The sequence below is a fragment of the Erpetoichthys calabaricus genome, chromosome 6 (genome assembly GCF_900747795.2).
Source record: "Erpetoichthys calabaricus chromosome 6, fErpCal1.3, whole genome shotgun sequence".
Classification (NCBI taxonomy): Eukaryota; Metazoa; Chordata; class Cladistia; order Polypteriformes; family Polypteridae; genus Erpetoichthys; species Erpetoichthys calabaricus.
The window spans coordinates 213,093,523-213,117,197 of NC_041399.2; the positions used below are offsets into that span (position 1 = coordinate 213,093,523).

The following is a 23,675-nucleotide window of genomic DNA, read 5'->3' on the forward strand; positions in this document are numbered from 1 at the left end:
TTCTGCATAATTCAAACCTATTGACAGGGAAAACGTACAGGAAAAAAAAACGAGTATGTAAGAAATTACAAATGAAAAACACAACGGGATCATACCAAATAACAAAGAGCAGGCAGCTTATGAAGAGCTTCTTCAGTTTAACAATATTGTAAATTTCTCTTCTTTTATATTAAAGTTTCTTATTCTTTTCATTTCTCTTCTGTTTAATACACAGTGTGGTATTTTTATAATAACACAGGTAATGCTTCACTCGTGATTCTGAGTCACAATGCTTTACTGAATAAGTCGCTGCTGGCTTACAGGTGACGTCTTTGAATCATAAATACTTCAGATCCCACCTGGAGGACAGTCTGTCTCTTGGGAGACCCCTGCTCATTGAGGATGTCGGAGAAGAACTCGATCCTGCTCTCGATAACGTCTTGGAAAAGAACTTCATTAAATCGGGATCTACTTTCAAGGTAAGGCTCAGTCACAGGAGGCAGTGAACAAACAGCAGGTGTGTGCACCGTCCTGGAAATGGAACCACGGGGGCAAGGGGGAGACTTTACTTCAAAGCAAAATTTTATAATAGCTCAAATTATATTGAATTATTAGGAAGTTTTAATTCAGTGGATAACAAATAAGTAAAGAATGTTTGTTTTCAGGTTCTGGACTTTGGTTGCGTATTCCAGACTTCTCTTTTTGGTTTTCTCTTTAACTTGGTGCCCAGTTATCTTTTGTCATTTTGGTTATGACTTGACTGTGTTTTGTCTTCCATGCATTTATCATTTTACAGTCAGTTCAATTCTCTCAATAATTTCTAAGTGCTGGAGTGAGCGCAGAACAGACAGGATAGCTCCGCCCCTTCTGTCCACATCTCTCTCTCTCTCTCTCTCTTTCATTCCATCCCTTCTAACAGCAGTTCTGTCACTCTGTCTCTTTCTCTGTCACTCTCTGACTTAGACTTCGTCCCCTCATGGCAGTGTTTCTCTTTCACTCTACCCCTTCTGATGGTATCTCTGTCACTCCCTCTCTCTTTCACTACCCCCTAACATTCTCTCTCTCACCCGCTCTGACCCTCATGGCTGTGTCTCTCCCCCCCCCCCCCCCCCCCCACCCTTTACAACAGCATTACTCTCTCTCTCTGTCTCTTTGTATATTGCTCTCTCTCTCTCTCAGGCTCCACCCTCTCTCTCTCTCTCTCTCTTGCTCCACCCCTTCTAAGAGCAGTTCTGTCTCTCTTTGTCTCATTCTCATATTCTGTCTTCCAGGCACCACCCCTTTTGACAATGTGCCCCCCCCTTTTCCCCACCCCTTATGACAGCATTTTTGTCTCTCTTTGTCTCTTTGTCTATGGCTCTCTCAGACTCTTCTCTTTCTGACAGTCTCTCTCCATTACTCTGCCCCTTCTGATGGCATCTCTCTGTCTCTCCCTTTCATTTCCTCTCCCCTTCTAACATTCTCTCTCTCTCTTTCTCTCATTCCGCCCCTTCTGAATGGTCTCTCTCTCTTGCTATCTCTTTCTCTATTGCTCCACCCCTTCTGACCAGTCTCTCTCTCACTCTTTCTCTATTGCTCCGCCCCTTTCCACAGTCTTTCTCACTCTCTCTCTCTCTTGCTCTGCCCCTTCTGACCAGTCCCTCTCTCTCGCTCTCTCTCCCTATTGCTCTGCCCCCTCCCACAGTCTTTTTTTTTCTCTCTCTATATATATATATTTGTGAATATCCCCTTGGGATTAATAAAGTATCTATCTATCTATTGCTCCACCCATTCTGACCAGTCTCTCTCTCTCTCTCTATTGCTCCACCCCTTCTGACCAGTCTCTCTCTCACTCTTTCTCTATTGCTCCGCCCCGTCTGACCAGTCTCTCTCTCTCTCACTCTCTCTCTTTCTCTATTGCTCTGCCCCCTCCCACAGTCTTTTTCTCTCTCTCTCTGTATATATATATATATATATATATATATATATATATATATATATTTGCAGTTGGAGATCCACAAAGGGAGAAAAAACGAATCACGTATCATAAAATAGTTTTATTCCTGAGCTTTCAACCCCTATCATATATTTGTGAATTTCCCCTTGGGATTAATAAAGTATCTATCTATCTATCTATCTATTGCTCCACCCATTATGACCAGTCTCTCTCTCTTTCTCTATTGCTCCACCCCTTCTGACAGTCTTTCTCTCTCTCTCTAACAGGCTCCACCCCTTCTGACAGTCTCTCTTTCTCTCTTCTCTCTTGCTCTGCCCCTTCTGACCAGTCTCTCTCTCTCTCTCTATTGCTCTGCCCCTTCTGACCAGTCTCTCTCTTTCTTTCTCCACCCCTTCTGACCAGTCTCTCTCTCTCTCTCTCTCTATTGCTCCGCCCCTTCTGACAAGTCTCTCTCTCTCTCTCTTTCTTGCTCCACCCCTTCTGACCAGTCTCTCTCTCTCTCTCTATTGCTCCACCCCTTCTGACCAGTCTCTCTCTCTCTCTCTTTCTTGCTCCACCCCTTCTGACAGTCTTTCTCTTTCTCTCTAACAGGCTCCACCCCTTCTGACAGTCTCTCTTTCTCTCTTCTCTCTTGCTCTGCCCCTTCTGACCAGTCTCTCTCTCTCTCTCTATTGCTCCACCCCTTCTGACCAGTCTCTCTCTCTCTCTCTCTCTCTCTCTCTCTCTATTGCTCCGCCCCTTCTGACAAGTCTCTCTCTCTCTCTCTTTCTTGCTCTGCCCCTTCTGACCAGTCTCTCTCTTTCTTTCTCCACCCCTTCTGACCAGTCTCTCTCTCTCTCTCTCTCTATTGCTCCGCCCCTTCTGACAAGTCTCTCTCTCTCTCTCTTTCTTGCTCCACCCCTTCTGACCAGTCTCTCTCTCTCTCTCTATTGCTCCACCCCTTCTGACCAGTCTCTCTCTCTCTCTCTTTCTTGCTCCACCCCTTCTGACAGTCTTTCTCTCTCTCTCTAACAGGCTCCACCCCTTCTGACAGTCTCTCTTTCTCTCTTCTCTCTTGCTCTGCCCCTTCTGACCAGTCTCTCTCTCTCTCTCTATTGCTCCACCCCTTCTGACCAGTCTCTCTCTCTCTCTCTCTCTCTCTCTCTATTGCTCCGCCCCTTCTGACCAGTCTCTCTCTCTCTCTCTCTTTCTTGCTCTGCCCCTTCTGACCAGTCTCTCTCTCTCTCTCTTAGGCTCCACCTCTTCTGACAGTCTGTCTTTCTCTCTCTCTATTGCTCCGCCCCTTCTGCCCAGTCTCTTTCTCTCTCCGTCTCATTTCTCTCTCTCCTTCCCAGTCCATGTGACTCCACCATAATGTTCATAATGAAAGTGCTGATGGTCTTTTGTAACAACCCTGAACCCCCAAGAGCACCCAATTGATATACCAGTCATTGACAAGCCTAACTGCTCTTTAGTCCATTTGCCAGTAATTCCCATTTAAACTGTCACCCCACATAGAGCTGAGTGTATCAGGAGCTATGATGTGAACTTCATATTTCCTTCCCATTGATGATCTGTTTGTCTCATTTGACCCAGCAGAGATAAGTGACAAGACACAAGTGGGCCGAAGAGCTCAGTACTTACTCGCGACGAATGATTCAGCGGTTGTGATGATTGTGGAGCAGGCCATTATCTGTCCAGTGTAGGGACCTGGCCTGCAGTTGAACTAATGGTTCCAGGACTTTATCCAATTAGAAGCCCACATTAAAAAAGGCAAAGGCACAAATCCACCAATAACAGGAGATTCCACCGGGTGGGAAAAGGCAGATGACTTAGGAAGCTGAAAATGACGACGTTGCGTTCTTTCGTTCCTTCAGGTAAAAGTTGGTGATAAAGAAATTGACGTCATGAAAGGCTTCACACTCTACGTCACCACCAAGTTGGCCAACCCTGCCTACACCCCAGAGATCAGTGCCAAGACGGCGGTCATTGACTTCACAGTGACAATGAAAGGCCTTGAGGACCAACTGCTTGGCCGGGTGATTCAAACTGAGAAGCAGGTAAGGACCGAAGCGAACAACCTCAGCATTGTGTTTAGCAGGATTGCTTTCTGGCTTCGTGCTGCTGCCTTGCAGTTGGGAGACCTGGGTACCTGGGTTCACTTCCCAGGTCCTCCCTGTGTGAAGTTTGCGTGTTCTCCCCGTGTCTGCGTGGGTTTCCTCCCACAGTCCAAAGACATGCAGGTTAGGTGGATTGGTGATTCTAAATTGGCCCTAGTGTGTGCTTGGTGTGTGGGTGTGTTTGTGTGTGTCCTGCGGTGGGTTGGCACCCTGCCCGTGATTGGTCCCTGCCTTGTGCCCTGTGTTGGCTGGGATTGGCTCCAGTAGACCCCCGTGACCCTGTGTTCGGATTCAGCGGGTTGGAAAATGGATGGATGGATGGATGGATGCTTTGTGGCTTCTGCTGTGTGTTTTAATAAGTTTTAGTCTGTCATTCCGCCAGTGAGTGGCGATGTTGGTCACATCTGTAAATAAGACTTTCACGATAACCTCCACGACTGCTGCTACTACTACTGCTGCTGACTTTTCACTGGCGCACCTGTCCTTGCCACGTGATACTCAATCTTTTCACTATTCATTTCTTTGTTATTTTTACCCATGATGCATGTTAAGGTCACTTTATTCTGCCTGATCATCATTTTAATACAGTCATATGAAAAAGTTTGGGAACCCCTCTTAATTCTTTGGATTTTTGTTTCTCATTGGCTGAACTTCCTTTTAATATCTGACATGCCTTATGGACACAGTAGGATTTCAGCAGTGACATGAAGTTTATTGGATTAACAGAAAATATGTAATATGCATCATAACAAAATTAGACAGGTGTATAAATGTGGGCACCCCAACAGAGATATGACATCAATACTTAGTTGAGCCTCCTTTTGTCCTCTAGACGCTGTCCTCCTATAGCCTGTGATGAGTGTCCTGATTCTGGATGGAGGTCTTGTTCATCATTCTTCATACAAAATCTCTCCAGTTCAGTTCAATTTGATGGACAGCCTGCTTCAAATCATCCCATAGATTGTCGATGATATTCAAGTCAGGGGACTGTGACGGCCATTCCAGAACATTGTACTTCTCCCTCTGCATGAATGCCTTTGTAGATTTCCAACTGTGTTTTGGGTCATTGTCTTGTTGGAATATCCAACCCCTGCGTAACTTCAACTTTGTGACTGATGCTTGAACATTATCCTGAAAAATGTGTTGATATTGGGTTGAATTCATCCGACCCTCAACTTTAACAAGGGCCCCAAGTCCCTGAACTGGCCACACAGCTCCACAGCATGATGGAACCTCCACCAAATTTGACAGTAGGTAGCAGGTGTTTTTCTTGGAATGCGGTGTTCTTCTTCCGCCATGCAAAGAGCTTTTTGTTCTGACCAAATAACTCCATTTGTGTCTCATCAGTCCAAAGCACTTTGTTCCACAATGAATCTGGCTTGTCTAAATGAGCATTGGCATACAACAAGCGACTCTGTTTGTGGCGTGAGTGCAGAAAGGGCTTCTTTCTCATCACCCTGCCATACAGATGCGCTGAATTGTAGAACGATGTACAGATACACCATCTGCAGCCAGATGTTCTTGCAGGTCTTTGGAGGTGATCTGTGGGTTGTCTGTCACCATTCTCACAATCCTGTCCATATGCCGCTTCTGTATTTTTCTTGGCCTGCCAGACCTGCTGGGTTTAACAGCAACTGTGCCTGTGGCCTTCCATTTCTTGATTCCATTCCTTACAGTTGACTGACAGTTTAAACCTCTGAGATGGCTTTTTGTAGCCTTCCCCTAAACCAGGAGACTCAACAATCTTTGTTTTCAGATCTTTGGAGAGTTGCTTTGAGGATCCCATGCTGTCACTCATCAGAGGAGAGTCAAAGGGAAGGAAGCCCAACTTGTAATTGACCACCTTAAATCCCTTTATATCTCAGGATTGGACACACCGGTCTATGAAGTTCAAGGCTTAACGAGCTCATCAACCAATCAGCATTGAGCAGTGACAGGCATTCAAATCAGCACAATGACAAGGGGACCCACATTTGTGCACAGCCAGTTTTTCACATTTGATTTCATTTCATACAACTAAATACTGCGTCACTAAAAATCTTTGTTTAGAAAACACCGCAGTACTCCTAGGAAATGAAAGACAGACCACTGTTATCTTTATTGTTGAAAGGAGAGTCAATTATTTTGCAGGCTGAGAGGGGTTCACAAACTTTTTTCATATGACTGTATGACGTGATTGCAGGTCAATGAGTGTGGATTCATTAATCAAAAATGACAAACTTACTCAATTAAAATGAAATCTATGACATAATAAAGTGTCCAAAAAGAGAAAGGGTCGGAATATTTTCTAAATCCAGTGTAATATTTCCGGGCCTGCGGTCCTGAGGAATTTCCCCAGCGTGCTGAGATTTAATCCAAACTCTCTAACGGTTACTCTCTGCACTTGCTGCCCTCCTTAATCACTTTAAGGTATTGTGGATGTTCTGCACTCCCAGTGATTTGTTTGATTTCAGCCTGACTTTAGGGACCTTCAGATCTCGACTTGACGTTAGTTTGGACCACCTCAGCTCGTTTGGATGAACGGCCTGTTCTCATCACACTCTTTCTGTCTATCCATCCATCCATTATCCAACCTGCTATATCCTAACTCTTTCTAATGTCCAAAATTTATTACACATTGATAGCGTCATCGACTGCTAGTAACCACAGGACCTCAGGCGAAATGTTGGATGTACCAACTGGCCAACCCCTTTCACTTCTTTTAGATATAAGAGCAAGCGTGCAACGGCGCAAGAATAGAACAAATCAAAACAAGCCATTGACTGTTACAGAATTTAATGAGGTCTGCCAGGTGTCTCGTTGCACTTCCTTCCAGTTGGTGGGTCGTCCTCCATATTCCAGGAGGGCCCCCCTCTTTTTGTAGCTCCTGGACTGTAAAATGGTGGGTTAGTTACCCTCACTGGGCGGCGTCTCCGGGCTGTAAGTGGAAAAAGGAGATAAGGTGGTTAGTGATGGCGCCCCCCCGGTGTCTCTAGTTGGTACTGCTGGCACTGCAAACAATGCATATACAAAAATTAGACAAAAAAAATTGTAAATGGGAGTTGCTTTGCTTTTTTGCAATGCGTGCCCTGCGGTGGGTTGGCACCCTGCCCGGGGTTTGTTCCTGCCTTGCGCCCTGTGCTGGCTGGGATTGGCTCCAGCAGACCCCCGTGACCCTGTGTTAGGGTAAAGCGGGTTGGAAAATGGATGGATGGATCTGCCAATGCAGTAAGCAAAATTTACTTGATGAGATTTCTTAAAGTAAGCTAAAAAAAATCATAAACACAAACTTTTTGATACGTCAATAATTCTTGCAATAAAGAAAACCAGATGTAATGTCTCGATAGAAATCCATTTCACTTACTAAGATTTCACGTTTTGCAGAGTACCTTGGAAGAGCTGGGAAGGTGACCCTCTAACACGCTTGTGACAACAGTACATCAAGAGCACCGTTTGGGGGGGTGGCAAGTGGGGTGACTGCCCCAGGCCCCGTGCTTAAGGGGGCCCCGCTTTTGAGGTCCGCGTGTCCCATTCGAGCAGATTTGTCAAGTTATATTCTCCAGTACACATATATACATTGTAATAATGAAACAGAAAACAGCTCAAGGTTTGGGGTTTTGAGCATCGTATACTGCAACAAAAGGGTCCAATTTATCTTCAAATACAAAAAATAACATTAGACAAAAATGAGTGGGAGGACGGACATTTTATGGAGTCGGAACCGGAAATGAAGACCCGTGGAATGCTGGGAAGGCATGGTGGTGGATGGGTAGTGTACAGTGCATCCAGAAAGTATTCCCAGTGCATCACTTTCTCCACATTTTGTTATGTTACAGCCTTATTCCAAAATGGATTCAATTCGTTTTTTTCCTCAGAATTTTACACACAACACCCCATAATGACAATGTGAAAAAAGTTTACTTGAGGTTTTTGCAAATTTATTAAAAATAAAAAAACTGAGGAATCCCATGTCTATAAGTATTCACAGCCTTTGCCATGAAGCTCAAAATTGAGCTCAGGTCCATCCTGTTTCCCCTGATCATCCTTGAGATGTTTCTGCAGCTTCATTGGAGTCCACCTGTGGTAAATTCAGTTGACTGGACATGATTTGGAAAGGCACACACCTGTCTATAGAAGGTCCCACAGTTGACAGTTCATGTCAGAGCACAAACCAAGCATGAAGTCAAAGGAATTGTCTGTAGACCTCTGAGACAGGATTGTCTCGAGGTACAAATCTGGGGAAGGTTACAGAAAAAATTCTGCTGCTTTGAAGGTCCCAATGAGCACAGTGGCCTCCATCATCCATAAGTGGAAGAAGTTCAAAACCACTAGGACTCTTCCTAGAGCTGGCCGGCCATCTAAACTGAGCGATCGGGGGAGAAGGGCTTTAGTCAGGGAGGTGACCAAGAACCCAATGGTCACTCTGTCAGAGCTCCAGAGGTCCTCTGTGGAGAGAGGAGAACCTTCCAGAAGGACAACCATCTCTGCAGCCATCCAACAATCAGGCCTGTATGGTAGAGTGGCCAGACGGAAGCCACTCCTTAATAAAAGGCACATGGCAGCCCGCCTGGAGTTTGCCAAAAGGCACCTGAAGGACTCTCAGACCATGAGAAAGAAAATTCTCTGGTCTGATGAGACAAAGATTGAGCTCTTTGGTGTGAATGCCAGGCGTCACGTTTGGAGGAAACCAGGCACCGCTCATCACCAGGCCAATACCATCCTTACAGTGAAGCATGGTAGTGGCAGCATCATGCTGTGGGGAACTGGGAGACTAGTCAGGATAAAGGGAAAGATGACTGCAGCAATGTACAGAGACATCCTGGATGAAAACCTGCTCCAGAGCGCTCTTGACCTCAGACTGGGGCGACGGTTCATCTTTCAGCAGGACAACGACCCTAAGCACACAGCCAAGATATCAAAGGAGTGGCTTCAGGACAACTCTGTGAATGTCCTTGAGTGGCCCAGCCAGAGCCCAGACTTGAATCCGATTGAACATCTCTGGAGAGATCTTAAAATGGCTGTGCACCGACGCTTCCCATCCAACCTGATGGAGCTTGAGAGGTGCTGCAAAGAGGAATGGGCGAAACTGGCCAAGGATAGGTGTGCCAAGCTTGTGGCATCATATTCAAAAAGACTTGAGGCTGGAATTGCTGCCAAAGGAGCATCGACAAAGTATTGAGCAAAGGCTGTGAATACTTATGGACATGGGATTTCTCAGTTTTTTGATTTTTAATAAATTTGCAAAAACCTCAAGTAAACCTTTTTCATGTTGTCATTATGGGGTGTTGTGTGTAGAATTCTGAGGGAAAAAATGAATTGAATCCATTTTGGAATAAGGCTGTAACATAACACAATGTGGAAACAGTGATGAAGTGCTGTGAATACTTTCTGGATGCACTGTACGTCATCAGTGGGGGACCAGAGGGAAGGAAGGAACCCAGAAGTGTTGTTGTTTGGTCGTCCGTGCAGGATTATGTTGGTGGCGCTTCGTCTTTTCTATGGGAAGAGAGAGAGAGAGGTTAGTACACCGCCATCGTCCCCTGGCACGACTTGTCACTGTGCGTGTCGGGTTTTTAAGCTGATCCCCATGCGCTCGTGCGTTACAATATATATATATATATATATATATATATATATATATATATATATATATATATATATATATATATATATATATATATATATATATTTGCAGTTGGAGATCCACGAAGGGAGAAAAAACGAATCACGCATCATAAAATAGTTTTATTCCTGAGCTTTCAACCCCTATCAGGGGTCTTCATCAGAGGATAATGCTTAGACTTACAAGAATCAAAGGCAATATATAGCAACACATTCAGTATGGTGGGGGTGGTGGGTGCTGGTGACTAAGTCAGTATGATCAAGGGGGGGGGGGGTTGTACAGTTTAATTATTGTTTACATGTCCTTATTAAGTTGGCATATGCTGGGTTTATGTCCAAGTGTCTGTTGATGGCATTTTCATCTGATAGCCAAGACTCGGCCAACTCTCTGGCGCTTTTTGTACTGGCCTTAAATTTTACTTTCACGTTGTCCCAGTTGAATGTGTGTCCTGTCGATTTAGTATGTGCATATATCAAAGATAGTGCGTCCTTTCTTCTGACGGCGTTGCGATGTTCCTGTACACGTGTTGAGATTCTTTTTGACGTTTGTCCTATGTATACAGCTGAGCAAGAATTGCATGGAATACTATAAACTGCGTTTCGTGTTTCGGCTGTCGATTTCTTGTTTTCAGCATTAAACAGGACCGTGCGCAGATTGTTCGTGGGTTTATGTGCTATTCTGATGCCCCACTTGGTCAGGGTGCGTGCCGTGCCTTCTGACACATTATGGTGATACGGGAGTGAATGCCAGGTGGGGTGGGGGTTCTGATTTACGTCGATTGTATGCTGATTCCTTTGGCGTCTGCTGTGTAGACTCTGATTAATGAATGATTTTGAGTATCCGTTCGAGGTGAAAAGTTGAAACAGATAGCGTCTCTCATTAATTTTTGTTTCCTTGGTATTACAATGCGTGTGGACTCGTTTAAATAGGGTTTTCACGCAGCTCCGTTTATGAGATACCGGGTGGTTGCTGGCGTAGTGTAGGATCTTGTCTGCGTAGCATTGTTTGCGGTAAACACTGGTGGTCAGGGTGGCGTCACTATTTCTTTTGATGTAAATGTCCAGGAAGTTGATGTGTCGATTAACTTCTTTTTCCATTGTGAACTGGATTGCAGGGAATATTGTGTTAATATGATTGTAGAATTCATTCAGCTGGTTCTTTCTTAATATGATGAATGTGTCGTCTGCATAGCGTATCCAAATTTTGGGTGTAATCTGGGATAAAGCTATGTTTTCAAATTGTTGCATTACCAGTTCAGCTAGGAGTCCAGATAACGGTGATCCCATTGGCATGCCTTCTTTCTGTGTGTAATACTTGCAATACTTGGCAATATATATATATATATATATATATTAGAGAGGCTTCTAAGAGGAACCCTTTTCAAATCCCCCTTCAGGGTCATATTCCGTACATCTACTTCGTTGAAAACATTCCATAGTCCACCTTCATCGTGCAACAAGGGTCGCCAGTGTAATCCTTTCCTAAAACAGGTCTAGCCCATTAGTCACTGGGTTGGCTTCAGTTTTGACTTAGGAACAACTGATGGCTTGTCGCTTAGGACTCCTTCATGTCCGGAGAGCCTGCCATCGTTTCTTAGTCGAGTCTTTGATTCAGTTTGCTACAGTAGGCCAAGTCGAAACAGTGTGGGAAGTGCTTGGTCGTGGAACACGCAGCGACGTTTGATTACCGGTTTAGCCGTATCGCCGTCGATACCATGAGTGGAAGAGATCATGGTACACGTTTTTAGTACTGTATATACTCGCGGATAAGTCGGCATTATGCGCTGGTCACTTCACAGCTCTGCTGCTCACATATGGGGAAGTGGATGTACAATTTAAACAGATTTTTATTTTCATGGGAATTGTTACATATGCATAATAGAACGAACTATTTGACATTCGTTTTTAATCGTATAATTTCTGGTATTTTATAATGTCGGTCGTATAAGTCGAATGTGGAAAACTCACGCTATTGGTCCAAGAGATTATGATATGCTAACGCCCGCCCACCTGAGAGAGTAACCATGGAGCACATGTGGGTGTGGCAATGCGCTGTATCAGCGTGTGCTCCTAACACCTCTCTGTCTCTCTCTATTGTGCCTACGTGACCACACAGTGATACCCGCACTACAGTATTCCAAAGCGACGTTTGCACTGTTTAGTGTTTTTTACACCTCACACCCTCATACACCTTTATCGTAAGAGCATCCCTCATCTACGATGGAGCCTTCAATCAGATGAAAATATGAAGCTGGTTTTAAATTAAACGTCGTTGACGTGGCGAAAGAAATTGGTAACTGCGCTGCTGCAACAAAATTCAATGCGTCTGAGAAACTGATGCGAGATTGGAGGAGGCAAGACGATGTAAAAAAAAAATATTTAAGTGTCACGTTTTTGAACGGGCATATAAGTCAGGGTCTGATTTTATGATCGATTTTTCAGGTTTGAAGACCCAACTTATACGCGAGTATTTACGGTAGATCAGTGGTTCTCAAACTATGGGGTGGGCCAACCTAGGGGGGTGCGAAGTAACAAAAAGGGGGGCGCAAAGATGTGAAAAAACGAAAAAAGAATCGAAAATATGAAAAATCCATCTATTGAAACCAAAACAAATGAACTATAACTACATTCTGATACTAGAAAAATAAATATAGAGTTAGATAAATGTTGATAAAAGTTAAGTAGGTATAATAAAATATGCATCTATGATATATCATTAATTTAAAAAGAACAAATTGGTATTAGTGGGCTCCTTTCAAAAAAACCTTAGGGGGGCGCAATTACAACTGTTATAAAAACTCGGGTCGCAAATACTTAAAGGTTGAGAAACGCTGCAGTAGATTATATCATTTTATGTTGATAAAGTCCACGTGTTATCTTGCAAAAATTTAGCTGAATACTGTAATGAGAAAATCCAGTGTGTGTTAACATTATTTTTATTAAATTCATGCTCAAGTTTCTACAGTCCACTCATACCGGTAACCGCGTTTGACGTAACTGGCCCTGCGTGGGGTTGGTCAGCCCTATAGGCCCCGCACACACACCCCTCTGTAGTGAATCATAACCAATTTTAAAGAAGCAGTACGTAACTAATGAATAATAAAGACAATAAAGTGAAATTAGTCAGAAACAAGAAACAACAAAAATACCAGAAATGCAGAAAATGGCTGTCACATAACACACCCCTGGTGTATCGTAAATGGCCTGCGCGTTGCCTTCCATCCCACTGTATAGTGTGTGCCCGTATGCAAAGGCGTTTTGTTGCTCGCAGTCCTCCCAGTAGCTTTCCACACCTTATGGCGGGCTGCTGATTTTCTAGTCCTTAATTGATGCCATTTGTCAAGCCAGTTGAATTCTCCAAGTGGCTGTGCGATGATAAATGACAGTTGTGCCCTTGTCCTTGCTGCGTGCTAAACTCATTTATTCTTTGGTAAATCACCAGAAACTTGATGTGTCAATTAGCATACTGGAGAAATTTGATTTTCTTGTCAGTTTGTTAACTGGAAATATTGCATGAGATCGAGTCTTAAGAATGGGATTTAAACGATGCCAACTGTCTGAGGAGCGGCTCGATGTACGGGTATCCTGGTGCTTCACCCCGGGCTCCAGTGTGTTTTCTTTTTGTTTAGTCTTCAGATATTATTTTGTATGTTGTGTTATCGATTGTGATTTGGTTTATAATCTTTTTTGTGTTTTATGTATTTAATGCTGTGTTGCTTTGTCTGTTCAGATGTTTCACTTGCTCTGAGCCAGCAGATGGCACTGGTGTGCAGATTGTAATACTCAGGAAAAAAAAACAAACACTGCGACCCCAAGGGTCCAAATTTTGGGTTTTGAAGTTGAGCGTAAATAAAAAATGTGGTCCTGATCAGTCAAAGGGTGTAGGATTGAATAAGGAACAAACTGACGGATATTCTGTTTTATACATAAGACTATGGGGCTCTGCCACCTGCTCACTTTGCTCGCCAACCCCACAGGTGGGCACTACACACTGGTCACTTCACGACTCTGCTGCTCACATATGGGGAAGCTGAGGAAGAAATTTTTAGAATTAATGTGCTTCAGTCTTTCCAAATAATAAAGTATGGTGCTAATAGAACTATAAGAAGCGTGTCACTTATGTATTAAATAAATACGGAGGTATTAAGCTAACTGAACAAATGTAATCTAATACAGACACTAAGCTGTAAGAGTGTGTTCCTGTATGACAAATGTACTAAACTAACTTTTAAGGTAGCTTTTGATATTGTATAACCAATTATTATATGTGATGATCATTATGTGCGAAATGTAAGCTTTAATAAGATTCTTAAATTGTAACTGCCACATAGCCGTTGAAGTGTTGTAACCCTGATGGTGCAGAAGAATAGGGAAGTGAGCATTGTCGAAAACCGCTGAGTTCCATACACCCTATAACTGTTAGGGAAAACTTGTTATAACTGGTCTTATGTATTTTCACAGTTTTTAAAATTGTGAAAATACTGACCGCTGTAAAAAGCACTGTGTGCTCCTACGTGTGGCAATCCAGGGTGTGAGCGCAAGCTCTAATGATCTATGTGTGACCCCAGAAGGAACTGCCGCGTTTTTTCCTTTTCTTCTTAACGGACCCGAGTATTTAAGGAAGTCTCGTTTTCCTGCTGACAGGCTGACGTTTTGTAGCTACTTAACGTGACAGGGTCTGCAGGCTCCTCTCACCAAGAATAAAGAAAATTGATTTTTATTTTATATTGGTGTCCGTTTCCTTGTCCTTCCTGACTTTCAGCGTCCACAAAGCGGATGTACAATTGAAACAGATTGTTATTTTCATGAGAATTGTTACGTATGCATAACAGACCTAACTATTTGACATTACGGCGAGTAATTAACCACAGTAAAAAAATAGTAAAATGTAATAAATTGAAAGAAAATTCTGTTTCTTGTTGCGTTAGAGGTATTTGTTGCGTTATACATTTTCGATCAGTTTGAATTTGAAGTTAACACACAAATCCTTTTACTGTAAAACTTGAGTAAAAACTATTTTTTTAATTAACTTTTCTTCAATATCGCATTGAATTTTGATCCCGTGTTTGGACTTTCATTGTGACAACGCAACGTATAACTGCCTGTGAGTGAATTTCATTTCTTTGTTTCTAATAAATAAATTTACTTTTTCGAATGTTTGTCCCTGTGATTTGTTAATTGTCATAGCAAAAGCTATTCTCAGGGGAAACTGTAAACGTTTTAATACGACTGGCATATCACAATCTCCTTTGGTGTCTCATGTTAGATGGACTCCATTACCTTTCTTGTCGCCTGTTCAAATTGTACATGTCAGAATTGTTTGCCCAATTTCGAATACAACTAATCTCGTCCCATTGCATAGCCCATCACTCAGACATAAATTACGCAATTACATTACGATACATCCTTCTTTCAACAGTAATTCATGCGGAGGAAGACCAGATGGTGTTAACAGTTGTAGGTATTTGTCATGATATTGTAAGTTGATGTCTTCATCTTCCACACCATCACCACCAACTGTTTCAGCAGAGTCTATTGATACCCATTTAACCGATTTGCCGTGTAACCGATCGACAATTTTCGCGTTTAATTTGTTTGACTTCATCGTTTCTTGGTGCTAGGATTGCCCGTGTACTAATTTTTTCTTTTGATATCCCTGCGTGATGAAATTCTTCAATAAGATTTGGACATAATACGTCGTCTTTAACTGGGAACTTAAAGTGAGGAAAACGTTAAAATTTATAAGAGCTGAGAGCGCAGGAACTGTGAGGACGTCCTCACAGGTGGCGCAGTGGTAGTGCTGCTGCTTTGCAGTAAGGAGACTGTGGAAGATTGTGGGTTCGCTTCCCAGTTCCTCCCTGTGTGGATAGCGCTTTGAGTACTGAGAAAAGTGCTATATAAATGTATTGAGTTATTATTATTATTATTATTATCACAAAAGCATTCACACCAATGAGAGGCGAGAGGACCGCGGGTGTGGGCCGTGAACCGGAAATGGTGAGAGAATGGCGGGACTTGAAAAGCGGGACATCTCAAGTCTCATCTCATCCCAAGATTTTCTTTTATAATAGAGAGACTAGCTGAAGTACCCGGCATTGCCCGGGTATATTTGTAGAATGGGTGAAGGAAAGAAAGCAAAGCTTTACAAATGGAAACCCTGTTGTTGTTGCTGCTAGCTGTCCCATCCATCATCCACTCTGCCTCTCTCCATATCAATGTCTCTGCTCTCGTCGGTCGAGAATTTGTTCTTTTCGGGTCCAATTGGATTCCAGTATGGCAGTAACTCCTTGCTGGGTTGTAACCATCAATGGTGTCATGTCTGACTCATCCTCTTAGTTCAAGGTGGCCAGTAGTGCTTAAATTACAAAGAAAAGCCGTTAATGCTAGGTGTGCCGGGCGATGTTCCAAGGCTTTATACTCTTTCTCTACGTGCAGACTCCACTTAGGTAAATCATGCCATCTCAAACAAGGAAAAGAAGATCCAATGTCATGCTGACTGTGACACACAGAGATAGTACCCGTCGCCCATTTTCGCAGTTGTCCCTGTCTTGTCTTCTAATGCTTGCCTAGCAGTTCTAAATGATGAGCCCCTGGGTGCTAAAGCTGGCCTTGTGTTAGCTGTACATGTGAGTGGATTTCTAAAATATTTTTTTGTACAGAGCACAGTGACATATTCAACTTATGTACTTATTACACCAGCTGAGCTCAAGAGTTTTGGGTAATGTTATTGAAGGGGGCATCACCCAGTCTACAGACTGTGACTCGCTTGTTGGCAGTTCTCTACTTAGGATGCGTCATCATTTACTTTTCACCTCTTCTTCTTCATTTCCTGTTCCTCCTGTTTATGTGAAGTCCACCTTCTAGACTCCTCTCCCACAATCCATTTCCTGGCTGACATTTTGATTGTTGTGTCACGTATCTCTAGGAACTGGAAGCGGACAGAGTGAAACTTCTAGAAGAAGTAACCTTAAACAAACGGAAGATGCAGGAGCTGGAAGACAACCTCTTGTACCGCCTCACGAGCACCCAGGGCTCGTTAGTAGACGACGATTCGCTGATTGAAGTTCTGCGCATCACGAAATCCACGGCTGAAGAGGTGAGGAGACTGCTGGGCTGGTTGGGAGGTGTTGGGACAAAGTCGGGATCTTTGTATTTGACTGTCGTTATATTTCGGCCAGGGTTACATCCCTGGTTTACGCTTATTTTGTATTTATTTAATCGTTGTATTGTTTTTCAGACACTGCTTTGTGCATTATGATCAGTTTGATTTTCTCATTTTATGTGGTGATTTTTACGTCCATGTAGGGGTTAAATGAAGGTTTTGAAATGGAAGTAAGCTGACAAAGTTATATGTACTGTATATATTTTTTTAATGTGTTACTGTGATGCCATCTTTGTTTTCAATTGGACTTCTGGCATTATCCGTTCCCATAGTAACCCACCCAGAATCCTTCAGGAAGCTCGATGCTTCTGAAATCAGAATGGCATTCAACCCAGGCATTGCTGGGTTATCTGATTTTGTGGATAAAATCCTTAAAACCCTTTGCAACTTTCTAAAAGATCTTTTGCAATTGACACCAGGTCAGGTCAGGTCAGGTTAGGTTGGGGAAGCGTGCGCTGGTACGCCACATGCCACACCCACCACACGACAAAACCGCTTGGGATTCTAATTGGAACAGGCAGACACGCGGCCCAGTCCCACCCTCCGGAAGTGACCCTCTATCTGTCACAGCCAGGTGTTACGTGGGCATGCCCTTGGCCTGGTCGCTGATTTTTGGTTCTCCTTTTTGTTCCATTTCTTTTTGATAATACGTATCACCTGGCCATTATCGTCTTTGTTAATGTCTCCTACGAGTCGGTATAGTTGTTAACTATGATTTTGGTTGGTTAATATTTTGTGTATTGACTTTGCTTAATTTTATTGTGCTGTTTATTAGGGATTTAGTTATCTGCCCTGTCTCCTGTATGTGGAGCCCAGGGAGGCAGGACCACCTGATTTTGCAGCTGTCTGCACCCAGCAGTGTTCTCACAGCAGCTTCCATTTTGTCTTTTGGAATCAAACTCCGTACCACCCAAACCAGTTCTAACAGGTTCTACAACAGCTTGTACCCCTCAGCTATCCAGATGATGAACTCTGTGCTGCCCACCCACCCAAAAAATCTGCTCTTTGTAGTTTGTGTATATGCAGTGTTTTTGTTGCTAGTATTGTTTTTATTTATTTATTTATTAATATTCAGCACCCTTCATAATTTCTGGGACAAAGATCCATCTTCTCCTTGATGTCCCCCTCTGCTCCACAGTTTAAAATTATAAATCAAACAATCCAGACATCGTGATTAAAGTGCACGTGGCAGACTTTCATTTGACTGCATTTGCAGACATTTTGGTCACAATGTCACTTATTTTTCTATGCCGTCCCCCCATTTAAGGGCACCATAATGCGTGTGACACAGCAATGGCAGGTCTATCAAAGCATATTTAAGATTTTGTCACTTATCCCTCACATGAAGTCTGCCATTCCTAGACGTCACCAGGTGCTATTCTCTGGTGATGCTCTGCCAGGCCTCGGCTTGTTTCCAGGGGGCTTCTCCCCTTAAGTTTTCTTTTCAGCATATGGAAGGTCTGCTCAGTTGGATTTAAATTGGACAACTAAAGCTTTAGACAGCTGAAGCTTCTTTATATTCATTGCCTGCTTAGTTTAAGATGTTCTCTGGATTTTATTATAAAGCACTAAAATGCACGTGGCCTAAGAAGCACAGCGTGAGTCCTTTATGACAAGCTGTGCTCTTCTGCCTGGCAGATGAATGGCGGTCTGAGCCGACTCAATTCTTCCTAACGTGTGACTTGTGCTTTGCAGGTCAGTGAAAAGTTAAATGTAGCTGCAGAAACAGAAATCAAGATCAACAGCGCCAGAGAAGAGTACCGTCCCGTAGCAACCCGAGGCAGCATTCTCTACTTCCTGATTGTGGAAATGAGCTTGGTGAATGTGATGTACCAGACGTCTCTCAGACAGTTCCTAGGCTTGTTTGACATCTCCATGGAAAAGTCTGTGAAGTCCCAGATTACCTCCAAGAGGATCGCTAACATCATCGAGTACCTGACGTACGAAGTGTTCAAGTACACGGCCCGTGGGCTTTACGAAAATCACAAGTTTCTCTTCACGCTGCTGATGGCCTTGAAAATAGACTTGCAAGCAAAGAAGATTTCCCACGATGAATTTCAGACGCTAATCAAAGGTGAGTTCTTCCTTTTTTTTCCTCAGATATTTACTCTAAATCAGCTCATGAAGCAAGCATCGGCCGTCTAGCCGTGTCAATTCCAGTTGTTGGTCTGTTTGACGACCGTGTCAATTATTTTGAGCAGAAGAAATGAATAACTTGAGTTTTGAGTAGTCTGTAAGAATACAGAGGTAATGGACCTTTAAGAAGGTGAATAACTACAAATTCTTCTCAGGTTCTGTGGGTGTCGTGATCCTGCTAATCAATAAAGCTCAAAAATGGGTGCAGGTCTCACAACCAAAAGCCAGGCCTGCTACCAACTCCACAGGTCTGTGACAATCAACTAATCCTCCTCACTTTAGGCAGTCTGGCTCCAAACTTACAAGGCAGGCTTACGGCATGCACAGGCCCAAAAAAGCTTTATAATCAATATTCACAAAGGAGATAGGAAAATGAATAAAATACATGTGCTCCAAGAGAGCTAAATTATACTGTTAAAGTGGAATTAGAAGCTGTAGGAATTAGAAAGTCTAGAAGATGACGCCAAAAGATCAGAGTCATCTCCTTCTTCTTCTTCACCTGCATTATTATCAATCTTTAATTTAATATTATTTATTGTATCAGTATGCTGCTGCTGGAGAATGTGAATTTCCCATTGGGATTAATAAAGTATCTATCTATCTATCTATCTATCTATCTATCTATCTATCTATCTATCTATCTATCTATCTATCTATCTATCTATCTATCTATCTATCTATCTATCTATCTATCTATCTATCTATCTATCTATCTAATCATCCTTCCCCATAAAGATCAGCAGTGGACCAAAACTAAGACTGAGTGCCATTACTTAGTGCTTCTGGGAGTCAGAGAAGGGGACCAAAGTTGTGTTCTGACTTAGAGCTTGTGAGCAGGTTTAACAGACTTAGTACAGTGGGTTTATTCTTCCTCTTCATCTTTTTCCATTTCTGTCGGGGGTCAATGTGCTTGACCAACCTTCTCCATACAGCTCGCTCTTGCACCAGATCTTCTTAAGCTTTAATATAATACCATTCATACATAGTACTACAGCATGCAGAGGCAAGAAATAAGATTTTCCAGGACCTCAGTGCAACATATAAATAAATACAGGACAAGTGCAAAACAAGTTAAGACCTATACTATACAATAAATAAATGAGTAGGTAGGAATAATTTAAAATAAACAGCCAATAAAGAAATAAATAATAAAGACAACTAATAATAATAAATAGCTAATTTACTGTACATAACTGACTATTAGGCAGAGGGCAAAGGTGTTAGTGCTAAAGAATGGATTAGTGTACGCTGATAATATAGCTGTAGACTAACATGTACAGGAAAAATATATTGAAAAGCACATAATGAAAAAATACAAGCGAGTCAAGTTTAACAAACCGAGGTACAAAACAAATCACCAGGGGCGTCATGTATAAACGATGCGTACGCACAAAAATGTTGCGTACTCCCGTTTCCACGCTCAAATCATGATGTATAAAACCTAAACTTGGCGTAAAGCCACGCACATTTCCACGGTACCTCATACCCTGGCATACGCAAGTTCTCCGCTCGGTTTTGCAGACTGGCGGCACCCAGCGTCAAAGCAGTGCTACTGTTCCTGTGTGGTCACCCTTTCTTTCTTAGACCCACATTCCTCACGCGGCTTTATAAATACACTGAAATTAACTGCATATTGTTTATTGGTGTAATGCATCTGATTGTAATTAACCTGCAGCAATATAATGGCCCAGGGAATAGCCAAACTACTCCAAATACCATAACTGCTTTAGCGTTGTTACTCTCACTGCACCTTCTTTTTCTTCTTTCAGCTGCTCCCATTAGGTGTTGCCACAGCGGATCATCTTTTTCCACATTACTCTCACTGCACCACTCGGAGTATTTATATCACTGTATCTGAGTGTGGAATCACAGATCTACAGCAGCTGATCGGAAAGAGAATTATTGATATACAGCATCAAGCACACACTGCACACGCTGCCTCAGCCATGCTGTCTATTGAACTGCTCTCACACGACAAATGCTTCAGAGACTTTCCTGTACGGATCTCACGTTTAGAAACAGTTTCATCCCAAGAACTCTAAACACACTCAATCAGTCCATCAAGTGCTCCTTGTAGAACTGTCTATACTTATAAGTACAATCACCTCACTGTAAACTTGCACTACAGTTATAATATTGCACAACCTGCGCCACTTTATAAAGCGCGTATTTACATATGATGACAATATCATTTTTAAGATGAAATGCAGCAAAATATGTTTATTATATTATACAGATAAAACTTTAACTTCATTTAAATAATCTATTTTGTTAATAATTAAACATGTGAGGACACAGTGCTGCTGGTGCTCCGTTCACAGATTGTTCCTGCCTCGTGCTGTATTCTTGCTGGTGCCGACGCGACACTGGAAGGATAGATGGACAGAATAATTAAACACGTACTACAAAGATATTTCAATGCTCCTTAAAAGTTTTGAAGAATCGGCGTTCTCAGCTTATAGATGGTTTAACGTCTATTGTGTGTGTGTGTGTCTTCCGTTCAGTCATTTCCGACCTTCGGCGATTCTATAAGCTAGCTCTCTCCACGCTTTTCGATCTTGCACTGCTTCTTTGAGCTGTGTTATGTTCATGCCCGTGTCTGCTTTGATGGTGTTAAGCCAACGAGTCCGCTGGCGGCCGGGTCTTCTTTTGCCGCTTACCATCCCTAGCATGACCGATTTTTCCAGCAAATTTGATCGCATTATATGGCCGAAATAGGTCAGTTTGAGTCTAGTGATTTTCCCATCTAACAAGATATCCGGCTTTATGCGCTCTAGCACTTCTTTGTTCGTTACTCTCATTATCCATGGAATGCGGAGTAGCTTTCTCCAGCACCAAAGTTCAAAACCATCGATCTTCCTTCTGTCGGAACGTCTATTACTGAGCTGATTGGGTATTTAGAGAAAGAAAAATAAGGATAGGAATTGGGGGTTAGTACGTTTGAAAAAGACACTACTGCTGCAATAAAGTATTTCATCAAAGGTCGCACACGGCGCAGCAAGCATCTTGCGTGAGACATGAACAAGCACTGCACCACCGTGTTTAATAACATGCTTTAACTCGTATCATCATGAAAATGATACCACGTTTACATCTCAGTATTTTAATTACTCAGAGAGCTGTAATATCACAAATGTAATGGATTCTGTGTCCTGTCGGAGGAAGAGCACGTAGTGATTCACACACACAGAGCACATAGAAGATCAAATACAAAACAAAGCATTTAACGTGCTACTTTAGTTACGATGGGATTGAGAATCTACTAAATTAAACGATTTTAACATGAAGTTTATGATGTTCTACTTTAATGACAAAATAAACTACGTGATTAAAGTGGAAATTTCGAGATTAAAGTTGACATTTCGTGCTTTTTTTCCCCACTGTGTGCCTATTTTTTTCTCTGTATCCTAATAAGCTTTCATATGACACTCAGACGGTGGGCTACGACTCCCCTTTTCACGGTGACTTTGATATCTGACAACTTCTTGTTTATTTCAGCACTGTGCGACTTTGTGAACTTGAGCTTTCGAGTTTCTCCACCACTTTATGTCACTCGACCAACTTCCTTTTGTTGTTTATATCACTGTTTAAATCAACAAATAGTACGTTTTTCTATGCCTCTAGTTGGTATTCGCTGAAATTCTTCTATTTTCCCCTGTGCATTTGCCATTGTCTTTTCACAGAAGGCTCAGCTTAAAGGCTATTTATATTGATTTGCATATTCAAAGAGGCGTAATTCTGGGAGGAGTTTTGGGAATGGCAGCAGGCGCATGCACGTGCATTACTTTTCACGCGGACCGGGATTTATATAGCGGAAGAACGTGAAAGTTGGCGTTCGCACAGATTTATGCATCTGGATTTTTTGGTGTGTACGGATATTTCCGCTTTTGTCCGTACGCCATGTTTTAGTGTGAATTCTACGCACACTGTTCTACATGAGGCCCCAGGACAGTTTCTAAACATTGCAAGCAGAGTGTTTCCTGGTGATATCAGTTGCACTCTCTCTCTCTCTCAATTAGCTGCCATTTTTTTGTGCAGCACAGACAGCCCATTAGACTCCACCTGTCCACAATGCAAATCCTGCCGACTACGCCAAATGTTTTGTCAGGGAGTGGATCATACACTTCGCAATCCACCCTAGTACAGACATTTTCACTGTGGTAACTGCCAGTGGCCAACCACGAATAGTAATGTCTGCATTACAAAGACTCACAGAAGCTCCTATTTTTACTCAGTGAGCCATAGGAGAGCTCCTCTACTCTGGGACTGCTTCTCAACATTGCAAATAGAACGCTTCCTGGTGATGTCAGCTGAGCCCTCTCTCCCTCTCTCTCTCTCTCTCTCTCACACACTTAGCTCCCACCTTTTGTACACAACCCCCACAAGCCACTAGACTCCACCCATCTGCCATGCAGATCCTGCCGACTACGCCAAGCGTTTTGTCATTTTGTGGGTTGTACGAGGTGAAACACAAAAATAACTGGGTAGGTAAAAAAAAAAAAAATTCTTGATGACTAACCACCTTCTAAACATTGTCACCTTCTCTATAGTTCCCCTCCCAATCTCGACACCGCTCCAGATGTATCCTCCATTGATTGAAACAGTGCTGGAAGTGTTCTTCCTTGAGGCTCTTCAACAGGTTGCTGTTTCTGTCTTCACTTCATCCATCCATCCACCCATTATCCAACCCACTATAGCCTAACTACAGGGTCACGGGGGTCTGCTGGAGCCAATCCCAGCCAACCCCGGGCAGGGCGCCAGC

The 23,675-nt window shown here is 42.8% G+C and overlaps 1 protein-coding gene across 1 annotated transcript in view; it reads left to right on the forward strand.

Moving 5' to 3' along the window:
- LOC114644108 (dynein axonemal heavy chain 5-like) overlaps window positions 1-23,675 on the forward strand; it is a 424,175-nt gene that overhangs the window by 341,347 nt on the left and 59,153 nt on the right. Inside the window, 4 exon segments of the mRNA XM_051928807.1 lie at window positions 303-458; window positions 3,772-3,954; window positions 16,541-16,711; window positions 18,473-18,851. Coding sequence (XP_051784767.1) covers window positions 303-458; window positions 3,772-3,954; window positions 16,541-16,711; window positions 18,473-18,851 — 889 coding nt within the window.